Source organism: Electrona antarctica, assembly GCF_951216825.1.
Source record: "Electrona antarctica genome assembly, chromosome: 12".
In the NCBI taxonomy this organism is placed as follows: Eukaryota; Metazoa; Chordata; class Actinopteri; order Myctophiformes; family Myctophidae; genus Electrona; species Electrona antarctica.
Window position 1 is genome coordinate 34619847 of NC_136793.1, and position 14534 is coordinate 34634380.

Genomic DNA, 14534 nt, shown 5'->3' on the forward strand with positions numbered 1-14534 from the left:
GATCCTGAATGTGTTCTTTCTGTATTTAATGCAACCTTTGTACACTTTTCTCTGCCTGTGCCAATTCGATTACAGTTCCTTATATTTTATTTGGGACTTTATTTTTACTCTGCTGCTGCAATCTGCATAATGGCCCCACAGAATCAGAGCATTTTTTCTTATCTTGTGCCATTTCTGGGAGGATGGCTGTACTATTGTACTCTAAACACCAAGCTGGGGGTGCCAAAGCTCTGTACCAGTGCATTAGTTGCAGCTGTGCCTCAGGGACAATGTTAACAGCCCATCGAGAATTGCCCGCTGTCTGTACTTCAGTGACTGTGCTTATACGTACATTTGTTACTCACTCACTGGAATAAAGATGGCCTTCTTCAAGCTAAAAGACTTCCACTGTCTCTGTTCTCCAATATTTGTCTAAAAAGCAAGTTCTTCAACACATCTTATTGTAACCATTTCTGCACATGCACACATTTCTTCTTTGGCATTTCCTACAAATATTTTGTACTTTTTTGTGCATTTTTACTCACCAGACAATTATTATTCAATGTTAAATATTTTGGCACTGTTTGTTGTCTTCTTTTAGTTTATCTTAGTTTATGTACAAAAACAAACAACTGTGCAAAAATATATTCATTAAAAAAGGTTGGAGAATATAGACCATTGCATTGGTGGAGAACAGCGAGAACGTGACCGTACGCCAAAACCCACGCTCGAATTGAAGGCAGAATTTACACTCCATTGATAAATGAGGGCCTTTGGGCCAAATTCACAACAGCGTTTACGCTCATATCGTGAGCGTACGGACATTTACGAGGATTGCCACGTTATGTGTGGAATTCATGAAATTGAACTTGGCATGACGTTGATGGACATTGGTCGTAAAATCAGCTAATTTCCAAGTCAGCTCGGAGGGTGGTGTACCCGTGATCGAGGCATGCGTATATTTATTTAGAAGGCTTTAGTCTTCATGCTGAATCAATTAATAGTCCCCAAACCTCAAATAAAATGTGCGGACATTCCACTGTTTTCTTCATTAATTGTGATCACTTTTTGGGTCCAGCAGCACCGTATTTAAAAACTGGGATGTTCCCTTCTTTACATATGAAATAGCTATAGGCCTACGTGGCCAGAACAAATTAATTCCCCAGGCATGATTCAGATATTAATCAGAGCTGCATTAATCAATGCAGCTCTGATAAAAAAAATATATCTGATATCTTTTTTTTTCTATCTTTTTTACCTCTGCAAAGGTGAGGTGAATTGTTACCCCATAGAAAGGGCTTTTATAATATAATTGCCAAGTAAGTAGCCTTGGTCCTAAGCTTGAATTTACTTAAATCAATAAGTTAACTAGTTGCGTTATCTGAGAGTATATAGTCTATACTTTTTAAACGTTCAGTCAGTTGACAATTGCTTCTGTCAGAATAAGCTGATCTACCAGTTCATGCAGTGAACTGGTAGATCAGCTCAATTATACCAGGCAACACCAGGCCAATCGCTTGGGAAAGAGGCTAAATGAGATACACGGGCGATCCACACAAATTAAGTCATTACGCCACCTGTGGTGAATGGCTTGTGAGCTTGATTGGACAGATAAATACGATATTCTTACGCATTTCATTTACACCTGGTCGTATATTTCCGTTGTGAATTTGGCCCTTTGTCTTTAGTACAGTACAGACAGTGAGACTACTTTTCTATAGGCTGTTAAATGGTCCTTGCAGTGGGGCCTTAGTGAAGGACTGGATTAGAGCTCAGCCCCATATTATACATCATTCCCCTTCTATGATCTATGATCTTTCCTGTCTCTCATTTATGTTCTATTGAATAAAGTAGAAAAACAATCATCTTCAAAACATGGCTAGCTGGAAAAATAGTGAAATTTTATTTAATTTTGGAATTTACTAGCTATGGAAGATGGGAGGAATGTAATTGAGAGAGAAGAGGGGCTGTGAATCATAGAAATGGAGGGAAGGACGTTGGGAGAGAAGGAAGGAACTAGAGATGGAGAGAGAAAAGGTTAGTTCCAGACCCACAGGAACGCACCCAGGGTGCCGGCCCGATTCCGAAGTGTGCATGCCAAATAAACCACATTCTGATTCCCTTTGTGTTAACAAAAAATGGTGGATCTGCATATAGTGTCTGATGGGGGTCTGGGGGTGCATGTTATGACTAGGATTTTGTCTCTGTCTGTGTCAATGCATGTGTCCGATGGTGGTCACTTGGCAACCACCCAGTACCCAGTTGGCCCTTTGAACCCCAAAGTTGAGCTTAAACCTCAAAATAACAGAGTGGACTCACGTAGAGTTCTTGTACTGTAGGAAGCCAAACTCATCCCGCTGTCCATCCGGACACAGTGACTGCATAATGGGAATGATGCCCGCTGAGGTGAGCGGGGCTGAACTGTAGAAGGCTAGAGGAAGAAAGAGAGGGGGTAGAAGGACGGGAGGGATGGAGGAAAGAAGAACGCAGAGGGAGAGAAACAAAACATAACACAAACAGAGAAGAGATGGACAAAAGAAAGAAGGCAGAGAAGTGGCAGGGAGAGGAGAATGTATTGGAACAGAATGGTTTGGAAGGGAAGGCAAAGACACAGGACGGATGAAAGGAGGAGATGTCGGGCAGAGAGGAGAGAGAGGTGTACGGAGGAGATTAGGGTTGACAAGCAGGTAGGGAGTGTAGTAGTCAATAAGAGAAAAGAAAAGATTCAAAGGTCAAAACCAAACGATGAAAAAGGAAGAGAAAGAGGAGGAGAAAGTTAAGAGTTAGACAGAAAGAGAGCGACAAGGCAAGCCATCACAGATACGACAGCACAGCAGCTAATGGCCAGAGAGACTCTCAGATGTCAAGGCCCAGTAAATAGCACTTTCATCATTCTGTCGCACAAAATGGCCTTGTGATATTGTTCTTTTTTGTCTGCACTGTAAATGCTGTCTGGACAAGCTCCCCCCCAGAGAGGGTGATAGACTAAAAAGAGTGTGTGTGTCTGTGTATGAGCGAAAGAGAGACTGAAAGAACAGGAACGGAACAAAATACGTTGGCTCTTGCTAACACACACAATATCTAATTTCATGGTTACCAATGCAAGGGTTTTTCAGTGTTATTTCTGCTAGCTGTGTTTATATCCTCACACAGGGAAGAGGAGAAAAAGTAATGCTCTCCATTCTCCTCTGGTTATCGCTCTCTCAAAACAGTGCTGGAGTGCTATATCAGCTATATAAATACACTTATGCTTTCCATTTACATTTTAGGTATTCAGCTCACATATGTGACTTCGCACTACAAATGCAAGAATACACTTCTGTTGATAATACATCAACATTTTCTAGCAATTTATACTAAGAAATATAAGTCTTAAATCAGCTAAGAGAAGTAAAAGTTCACCAACAATATACTACAGTGATGGACAGTTTATTTTTTCCTTTCTTTTGAGCCAGTACATTTAAATGAATTTAACCTTTTTGAGTTTTTCAAGGTTTTTACCAGTGTAGCCTACTGTATGTTGCACTTAAACTTGAACTTTCCGACTGTACCTCAGGTGCTTCTTCTAACACAGAGGAATGGGCACAGATGTAGGTACAGAGGAGGTACAGTATACAGTAGCGCGTTGTCAATGTCAGTATAGTGGGGTACTCATATGGACCTGTTGAGCGTCTGGTCTAGGCACCAAATGTTTTTAAGGCCCTCACTTTATTAATGTCCATTCCTCAAAATAGTTATTTTCAGTGTGCTTAGCAATTAATAAGCGGACCCCCATCTGTGCTGAACGGATTTGATCCTGCAACAGAAATTTGCTGAATTGCTATTGGATATTCCCTTCTTTAACCACACCCTGATAACATTAAATGATAAATTAAAGTTAGAGATCCAAACAGGAACTATCTGTTCCTCTAAAAATAAATGGGAACAATAAATGACTTTTTATTACAATAATAAAAAGTCGGTTCTGTAGATTGGAAAAATCGATAAAACATAATATTGTTCAAATAAAAAAGCTCAAGTAATGAATAATTTGCTGATTGATATTGCACCCTTCATAAATTACAACACACATTTACGACTGCTTTTTAATTATAGATCTTTCCTTTTTATGCAGCACTGTTCACTGCACACTGGACACTTGGAAGTATACAGGACAGGGAGTTTGTTTAGTATTGGTCACTTCAACCAGTGCATTGTTTGAGACTTCACCCAGAGATTGAATAACCCCACTGCACTTCCTATATAGCAAAGCACATTCTGCAACAGTGAAGGCTGGTTTACAGTATAATCAACCACTGTCACAATGGTGTGAAATAGACCAAGAAACGTGTAGCCTGACAGTATTAAAAGTTATACAGTTACAAACATTTGTCACTGGCTTTACATTTTCATTGGTTTGCTCAGCCAAGTGCTCAGTTGATGCCAATGACATATCAAAGACTATCTGGAATATGAACCAGAGGCTTTCAGCTTGTTGCCATGGAGATGACAGCTGAGAGTTGTCAAATGACAGCTCATGAAAAAGACATCTCCAGACACTTTGTTGGAGCATAAATGCCTTGTAAATGTGTCTTTTTGTACTACATCAATTATTAACTCCTGTCTTAAGAGTATAAAACAACATTAAGAGTTGGATGGATGGCCCATGCCGTGGATGGGGAGGGGAGGAGAGAGTTATGATAAATGTGTGTATCGTTTTTGTTTGTCAGTGACTGTACATAAACATTTTAGCCCATGTGTATTCCTTCCATGCCAACCACAACAGAACTTCCCTATACCTGCCCTGGCTCTCCCTACTCTCTGTATAAAATAAATAAATCAATAAATGTAAAGAAGTGCCCTCCTGCACGCACACCACTTGCACCATCAAGCAATATGTTAGGGATCTTAGATCTTAGATGTACAGTCCAACATCTGCACATGTTTGGATATGTACTAGCCTATGTTCATGCCTATATTTATTATTTCGGTTTAGATTTTGTATATTGTGTATTTTGCCCTGCTACTAAAAGATTAGGACTTTGGTGATTTGTTGTATTTATTTCATAGATACTTTGAGGTGTATTATGGATTTTTATTTGCTGTTCCATTTATGATGTAGTATTGAAGTGTAATTTATTTTATTTCTGCCTCTTGGCCAGTTCCCACTTGTAAAAGAGACACAGTCTCAATGTGTTTTTACTGGTTAAATAAAGTTAAAAAAAAAAGAAAGGAAAAAAAAGCGATCAATAATCAGTGGCCAGCCTACTCGCCATTTAAGAGTAAATCTGAAAGGCAAGCGAGTAAAATTCACAGACATCTGTCATCTCTCTGGCCAATGAGCTGAAGATTAAGGTCATGTCCACAGACGAAAAACAGTCTAAGTCCAAATTTCAGACTGACCCCTCCACGAAAAGGCCTCGTTGCCCTGAACCCTTTTCTATCATTTATATATTATGGATCAATAGTGTGGACTTAGACTGTTATTCGTCTGTGGTACTCAGGGCAATGGGACTGCAGGGGAAAGGGGGTTGTTGACTTGCAGTATGGAACCAGGGTGGCGTGTGGAGCACTAACCAATAGTGGAAATAGTTATTATTTTACTTGTAGAAATACTGTTACAAGTAAAAGTCCGGAATTCAAAATTCAAAAGTATTGGTATCAAAATATTTTTGAAGTGCTAAAAGTAGAAAGTACTCATTATGCAGAATTTCACAAGTTTTCAAATGAATAAAACAATCTTTTGAAAATAGCACAACTACGCTCACAATGTGTCGCATCGTGATGCATTGTGAGCTTGTAGATCGGCTATTTACAAATGCGCTGAAATGTATTTAGGGCTGAAGTGGGTAATGTACAGTACAGTATGTTTTGTAAAATAATCAAAATCTACAAAGTAACTATAGTATATCTGAAGTTTTCAAATAATTGTAGTGGAGGAGTACTATATAATAATTGCCTCTACTGAGATGTGGTGGAGTGGAAGTAAGTAAGTAAGTAACAGTACAGAAAATTGGAAATACTTAAGTACAGACACGAGTAAATGTACTTAGTTACTTTACACCACTGGCACTAACTGTATGTCAGAGGAGCTGAATATCAGGAATAATAAGTCAGAAGCTGTCATCAGTCATCACAGAGACAGACACACAGCATGAGTCAGACAGCAATTATTTAAGATTAAATTACACACAGTAAGACAGAAACACCTGGACAAGCTAGGGCTGCACTACTATAATTGTAAAAATGAAAATTTGTATCCTGCCAGAAAGCTTTCTAAACATGGTGGTCTGGTAGTGTGTTGTTGAAATCTGGCAGGACGTTCATATTGTACTTTATTCAAACTGATTAGATCTTAAGCACACAGTACAGTTCTAAATATGGAATAAAGAAAACCTAGACAACAATTCGTCTACGTGTATTCCATATTGTACATAATCAGCAAAACATAAAAATCCCAAAGGATTGGTTTGGAGTTGGAATTGTCACTAGATTGTGCAGCCATAACGCAGGTGCATCGTCACATGTATACCATTTAGTTTTAGAGGTGAAATGCAGTTTTAGATTTGCAAATATATGCACTGTATATATTTAGCACAATTCATGTTTTTCAGTTCAGCGAGCATGTTCCTCTATGGCAGGGTGACATTACTGTAGGTGCATGTTTCCATGGAGACTACTAATCAGTCTAAAGTTAACACAACAGTCATTCTGTTTTTGATCATACAGTATGTGCCAAAATGTTGACACTTTTTGTAAGTAGATGCCGATGGTGATGTCACATCATCGCTAAACTGTGTTTGTGTTCATGTAAAAAATGCTTCTTGTCCATCTGTCCATCGGACAATAGAAACAAGCCCTCAGGGACTTTTCTGTTATCCTTATCCTTTTAGCATTGCTTTTGCGTAATTGTACTTGCTGTACTTTTAATCTGGATAGTAAAAGTAAAGGCTGCAGCATACTCCAAACTAGAGCTTTGTGCGGGACTGTTTTCGCTCCCATTCCATTCCTGACCATTCCCGCCCGCACCCGCAATAGCTTATTTTAGGACAACGCACAGTTCATTTCTGACCCCCACTCCGGACCAGAGCTACATTTATGTACGGACTTGACTAGACTGACAATATTTCCATTAGGACCCAAACAGAAACACAGAATGAGAGAGAGAGAGAGAGAGAGAGAGAGAGAGAGAGAGAGAGAGAGAGAGAGAGAGAGAGAGACATTACAGCACCATGGACAGCGACACAGGCTTATATTAGGCTACTGAACAATAGCTTATAGTTGATACATACTGTATATGTTCTCCTCTGCATTTAACGATCTCCACCATGCCGAAGGCATGGGGAGACTACCGGATTGACACCATGTCCGTCCGTCCGAGTGTCTGTCTGTGAACAGATCATCTCCAGCACCGTTGGCTTGATCGCAGCGAACTGTACACACACACTCCTTGGATGGCATCCGTGAAATTTTGCACGCACACTAGTCAGAGGAAGAAATGCCACTTGAAATGTTTCAAATCAGCCTCATGGTGTGGCATGCATTTTTCAAATCTGCCTTTTATAGCGCCACCAGGAGGCAGACTTATGTGAAACACATTTTTTATATTACTCCTTCAAATTGTATCAAAATATCATGCAACTCGGTACACAACACATCAACCTTGTACTGTTTTTCTTTGTGATCCTATCATAATAAATCCTCTACCTACAACACACTACGAGTTCCATCTACTGTAAGTTATTGTCTATTAACTGCTACTTCTATGTATCACTTAATACCAAACAATGCACACCCACAACTAACGTTCCTGACCTGGTAGAGACCTGTGCTCTGAGGAGCACTTTTTCTAGTTGAGAATTGTGTCAGACCTACCGGTATATTATTTATTGCTTTGCTTCTGCATTGTTATCTCCTGCTTTGATCTCCTTCAGCCAGTTTATTGCAAGACCCACTTTTTTGTTTTTGTTTTTACAGACCATTCCCAGCCACAGCCATTTAAAACCCGGGCGCTTCAGTGAGATTTGTGTTGGGTCCAGCAGGATCCCATTCCCAATTCAAGGCTCTACTTCAAGTTCAAACAACGCCAACCCTTTTCCAGCTTCGGCATGGCTTTCTGAACTGAACAAAGTTCTAGGAGGACAAAACTATTTTATAGTCGTAACCGCTCTCTCTTCAAAACTCTCTGCTGGTAGAATCAAGCTTTGGGCAGAATGCGGAAACAAAACAAAATAAATCACACACACCTTCCAATTCTGACAAAGTTTGTCAGAGTTTGGCGAGTTATAAACTCTTGGAGGTACAAGATTTTCGTTCTCAGGACGGCATTTTGTTCTTATTAATCTGCTAAAGCCGAACAAAATGAATGTTAATTTGGAGTATGCTACAGCCTTAACTACACAATCCGCAGTGTTAATTTATCCATTTGTAACTGTGTAACTTACATACTTCAATTAATTGAGGATTTCCCAGTGTGGTGTTTTGTGTGTGCATATTGTTTGCCTGGAAGCAGTAAACCAGGGTACAAGGAGGCTGTTTAGCAGCATCTTCTTGATACATTGGATCTGTTCTGTGGAGGTGACAGATCTGGGCCCAGTGGGTTGGATAGAACTTTGTCAGCACAGAGCTGACAACATGCAGACAGGTGACGCCATTAGGAAGAAGAAACACGCTCGCAAGTGGAGATCATATTTCAACACACACAGACACACGATGCAATACAGCACAAATTAATCTACGTACTCTGGCACACTTGTGCTTGTGTGTGCGTGGAAATATACACGTAGGTCTGGTGTCACACACACTCTTATAGATAACAGTACACACAGAGGCCTGTTGGCAGTGACACACACACACACACACACACACACACACACACACACACACACACACACACACACACACACACACACACACACACACACACAAACAGGAACACACCCTCCGTCGGGTAGGATTAACACATCCTTGTTGAGGAATTGAAAGGATTAAATTAGTCATGAATGAGTGAGTCAGTCAGGATCAAGATGGGAGATTAAAAAAGTGACTTTGACACTTACACACTGCTCCATCCAGCATGCAGTCAACACACGGCATGCACCGTCACAAAAAAACAACAGAGAAATAACAGAGAAACCCAGAAGAGAGACAGATGGAGAGAAAGTTGAACGGTTGAAACAGACACAGAAGTACAAATTAAAAAGACAAGAAAAAGGCAGATCAATAACAGAAAAATACAAAACAATGGACCAACAAAATTGGGTGCAACAGACGATGACCGAAACCAAACCATCCAAAAGGATGGGATACACATTACTCATGCCAAATCGAAACACATTCATGTGTCTCTAGAAATGTATGTGTATCACAAATCAATACGTCTTCAATTATGCACAGTACTAAACAAAAGCACAAAATAAATAAAATACATATATGACAAACAAAATATAGGAAAGATGCCACAGCAAATCCCATCCTTGCTTCAACAGCTTCTCCCTACCTTCCTTCACAGAGATGGCTGGTTTCTTCACTCTAAGACCCAACAAGATGAAGAAGAGGACCAAAGGGATGAAGATCTCAAAGGCCAACACCCACTGGGGAGAGAGTGAGAGAGAGAGAGAGAGAGAGAGAGAGAGAGAGAGAGAGAGAGAGAGAGAGAGAGGGGAAAGGAGGGAAGAGAGAAGTTTTCATGTCTGTCAATTAAACAGTTTGTGATAAAGAATAACACGCGCACGCACGCACGCGTGCGCACACACACACACACACACACACACACACACACACACACACACACACACACACACACACACACACACACACACACACACACACACACACACACATTTATCAGAATTATACAGTGTCAGCAAGCCACACGAGAAGAGCTGACATTTGAATGCGTACATCCCATCTTCCCCATGGTTCATAGTCGTATTCCACCCTGCAGCAGCAGCCATAACATATTCAGAAATAAGATAATGTTGCAAATGTTCTACCCTAAGCTGATGCTGAAACACGTTGCAGCGTTGCCACAGTGAGTCGTTTCCAACTCTGGCCATGAGGATGCGCAGACTAATTGTAAAACTGTATTTACATGGGATGCTTATAATGAGACAGATGTCATGAAAATCAGCAGGGCCAACAGTAGATTTGGGTTGATGACAATGTACTGTATAATACAAGTTAATTTAAGCCTTCTTCAACAAGTGTGGAACAGCTCTGTTTCTAAGTGAGAAACCTGGAACACTTCCTCCTATCTCATTCCTCAGTCTGGTTCAAAGAGACAGCCGCGTTGCATTGTTCTCTACACTCCTTAACGTGGCTTTCACAAGGGAGAATGCAACAGATTTGACTTGGTTTTGCTGGTCCACCGACTGACCGACCACATTACCCATTAGGTCATTTTAATATAGGATACTGTATATTTCTCAGTGAATATCTCAGTTACACCAACATTGTTCTTGTGAAGCAGTTTGTTTATGCTTACTTATTAAGGTTATACAAATCAGTGTAATCTTGCAGCTCCGGGGCTGAGGGTTGAGCGGAACAGACCCAGCTGTTCTGTCCAGATAGACCAGCTCCCATTGGGCATGGTTTTAAGTTTTTATTTTTTGTAAGTTTTAATCTATAGTACATAGGCAACGGAATAACATACATAAATTAGAAAAGTGCTCTCCTCGGTGTGCAGATCCCCACCGATTTGAAACATTTGAGTATGTATGCAAAGTTTCACAGCCAATCGCACACTACATTTATGATTTCTGGCATTTTGTGCAAACTAGGCCCCTCCCGCAAAAAAATTGCACTTTGACTTCAATTCAGTTGTTTAATCCACGTTTTTAATCAGTTTTAAGTCATACGGGGTATTACGGGCAATCCACCGGACAGAATGGGATATGAGACGCGTTTTGATGACGCCATCGCAAAAAGGTCCGTCGCTCCGACGTGCAAAGGGTTATGGGAAATTGAGTCCCCATTGTTTACAATGGGAGAGGTGCCTAGAAGTGTACGGCTGCCCCGTCGGGTCTGTTGTTGTGGTCGGCACTTTGGAATATTTTTCAACACTACATCGTTTTAAAGTGGATTTTCATGACAAGCAACTCAGAGATCGGTGCACTGGCTGTTCAAAGGTAACTTTAAACATAGGCCGTCTAGCCTGAAAGACGGTCGTAAATCGTAGGCATTCAAGCTGTTAAAGGGTCTCTCAAATGCTGTCTCCCTCTCCTGCTGTCGGTCTCTATAAAGAACATATAAGGGGAGTGGATTACCTGCTATTCCCTTGTGGATAACAGTGTCAGGTAATCCATAGAAGGGACAAGAAATTATGACCTCCTCACAGGGAAGACGTGAGAGAGAACGTCATCTCACAAGACTACAAGCAACGTCTCAAAGCAAAACACTCACAGAATGGCAGTCCAGCACTTTTCTAGTTTGCCCTTTACATTTTTTACTACACGGTTAAACTCAGTCACAGACCTCTGTGGCGAAAAATCTCCTTGTCGATTCCCATTGCCTTGCTCATGTATCAGGTGATGAACGGATTGAGTTGAGTTTGCTTAGTGTCAGGTATCGATCTTTCAGATCTGGGACTGGGGTGTGAAGGCTGTCCCATCTGCTAAGAAGACATGCTTGCCAAAAGCTTCACCACCACAGCTCTGCAAAGCTGCCTGCTACCGATTTGATGAAAGTGGTGCTGTGGTGTTGGCAATAAAAGTGCACAGCTATCTATTTTATAATTTTTTAAAGGGATGTGTGCAGAGTGTATTTTGTGCACACTTGCAAATATGCCTAAGTGCATACACACAATACACACCGGAGAATCTTGTTTAAGTGCACACATCTTGTTTAAGTGACTGCAAAAAAATGCTATTTGTTTCAGAAAAGCTTCATATCCTGTATAGTGTAAAACATGTAACAATGTGACATAGCTCTGTTTACAAAATTCTGTACCCACTCCAACTGTACATACTTTCTCCATTTTCAACAGTTTTTATTGTATTTTGACACTTGCTTTGGCAATGTAAACGTATGTTTTCTCATGCCAATAAAGCTCCTTTGAATTGAATTGAATTGAATTGAATTGAATTGAATTGAATTGAATTGAATTGAATTGAATTGAATTGAATTGAATTGAATTGCACATGCATGCACAGCACATGTTTCCACGATAACCACAATAAAAAAAACGTGAAAACATTTTCACCAAACTGAGAGGTAAACCATTAAAAAGAGCTTCCAAACTATTACAAATGAATAATTATCAAGTCCAAGCAAAAATTCGAACCCTCTCAGACTGCATACTCCACATTTGAAAAGCATACTTCAGGTAAAAAAAAGAAGAAGAAGAAGAAAAAGGGGGTATTTGAGAATAGTACATCCAGGCTCTCTATAAACTCCCTAGTCCCTTCAGCCTCAACCACAAGCTAATGTATTATGATGCTGTGGATCGATAGTGGAAAGCACCAAGTTAATTCAGCCATTTAAATGTGTTTTAAAGCAACCACGTACTCGACATCTACTGCTTTGGTCTTTTCTGCTATTCTGCTCATTATCCCCGTCAGGCCGAAGACGAGGGATTATGTTATGGATCCTGTGAGTCTGTCCGTCCGTCGGACTCCTACTGATTTAGTCCATACAGTACCTCTACCTTTGTCATACCTGCTAATTGGCAAATCAGCATCTCTGTAGTCATGTGATCAAGATGCTGTATATCTGTCGGATTTCTCATATTCCATTCTGATTGGCTACAGTTGGCTTCCAAAGTTTGCGGGAGTCGCCAGTTTTGTACAAAATGCCACAAATCATGAAAGCACTGTCCGATTGGCATGAAACTTTGCACATATAATCTGTATAGTAAATGAGTAATCTCTCAAGACTCTCTCAGCTCTATCGCCTTAATCATCTAATGTTGTTAGTAGGAATAAACACAGAAGTACTCGGAAGGAAGTGGACTGAAAAAAGGAGGAACCCGAGTTCCCGTTAAACACAAAAAGGAGGTTGTGCCCCCAGAGGCAAAAACAATGGGTTCCCAGATTGCTGACTGAGATACGATGGTAAGACTGTGTGCCTGCGTGCGTGCGTGCGTGCGTGCGTGCGTGCGTGCGTGCGTGCGTGCGTGCGTGCGTGCAAATGACACCAGTTCAGATAGTTAGCCTGTAAACAAGGCCTATCTCAGAGCAGTCTCAGTCAGTTGTGTGTGGTAGGTCTGTGGTGTCAGCTGGAGTACCATGGCCTTTCTGTCTTCCCCTGTTTATGTGCCTCCCACACTGTCTGTCTGTCTGTTATACATTGTTATACAATATACATTATTTTCTGTCTGTCTGTCTGTTATACTCTCTCTCTCTCTCTCTCTCTCTCTCTCTCTCTCTCTCTCTCTCTCTCTCTCTCTCTCTCTCTCTCTCTCTCTCTCTCTCTCTCTCTCTCTCTCTCTCTCTCTCTCTCTCGTAAAATGCAAAAGCTTTTGGGAATGAGTGCAAAACCAATTTCACACACAAGCATACGCACGCACGCATGCATGCACACATGTACACACACACACACACACACACACACACACACACACACACACACACACACACACACACACACACACACACACACACACACACACACACACACACACACACACACACACACACACACACACACAAAGGTGGGTGAGGCCATCTGTACAGGATGCTGAGTCATCAGAGGGAGAGGACAGATGGATAAGTGACTGAAAGATGTTGCAGGTGAGAGAGCGGGCGGGCGTGCGTGTCCATGTGAGTGAGAGAAAGAGAGCAGGCTGTGTGTGTGTGGGTGGGTGGGTGGGTGGGTACCACAGCCACTCTCTGTCTCAAGTGTGCGTTTGTCAAGAAGAGATTGAACCAGACAGACTTGGAGAAAGAAAACAAGACATGTCTCTCTCTAAGTAAATCAGCAAAATAATTGATAGGTTCAGATTCAGAAGTTTGACACACAGCAGGGAAGTCGGCACAGCCGGTACACAGCCTAATGAAAAGCGACAACCCACCACACCAACGAACACAGGCTTTTTTTATTGCATTTCATATTGTTATTATATTATCATTCTGTGCTGTGCATCCTATCCAGTCTACAGTATGTGCTTCTCCAGGTAAAGGGGGCGATCAGTAGTACAGTGATAGTCAGACAAACTGGATATTGTTTTGCCGAGTGCACTAGTTTACCTCCTTCCAACTGGAGGCCATAAGAGTGGGAATAACGGCGAGGACTCCCTGTCCAACCTTCCATTGATAACAAGTTACATTAGGCGTGTCGTGGCATTGGCTTCGGGTGGCAGGAGAACATATAGGGTTTTTGTTGTCTCTCTTGCTAACAAATTTTACTGTACTTTACTTATAAAGAACTCTGTGTGACAACATCTAATTATTGGACATAACACAAAAATGGAGGGAGGGAGAGAGAGAGGGGGCTTAGAGACTTTCATCTGGTCATGACAGATGGAGGGAGAGAGAGAGGTGTGTGTGGGGGGTGAGAGACAGACTTTCATCTGGTCATGAAAGCATAGATCAGGGGTCACAAACACGCTGACTGAGAGTCCCTCAGTGAAGGTCACC

At 41.2% G+C, this 14534-nt stretch overlaps 1 protein-coding gene across 1 annotated transcript in view; it reads right to left on the reverse strand.

The window, feature by feature from the left end:
• The window catches only part of abca2 (ATP-binding cassette, sub-family A (ABC1), member 2), a 96906-nt gene that overhangs the window by 56000 nt on the left and 26372 nt on the right, over positions 1-14534 (reverse strand). The window contains exons 2-3 of the mRNA XM_079516617.1: positions 9458-9551; positions 2299-2410 (exon numbers count right to left, since the gene is read on the reverse strand). Of these exons, the coding sequence (XP_079372743.1) occupies positions 2299-2410; positions 9458-9551 (206 nt within the window). The remainder of the gene's footprint in view (positions 1-2298; positions 2411-9457; positions 9552-14534) is intronic.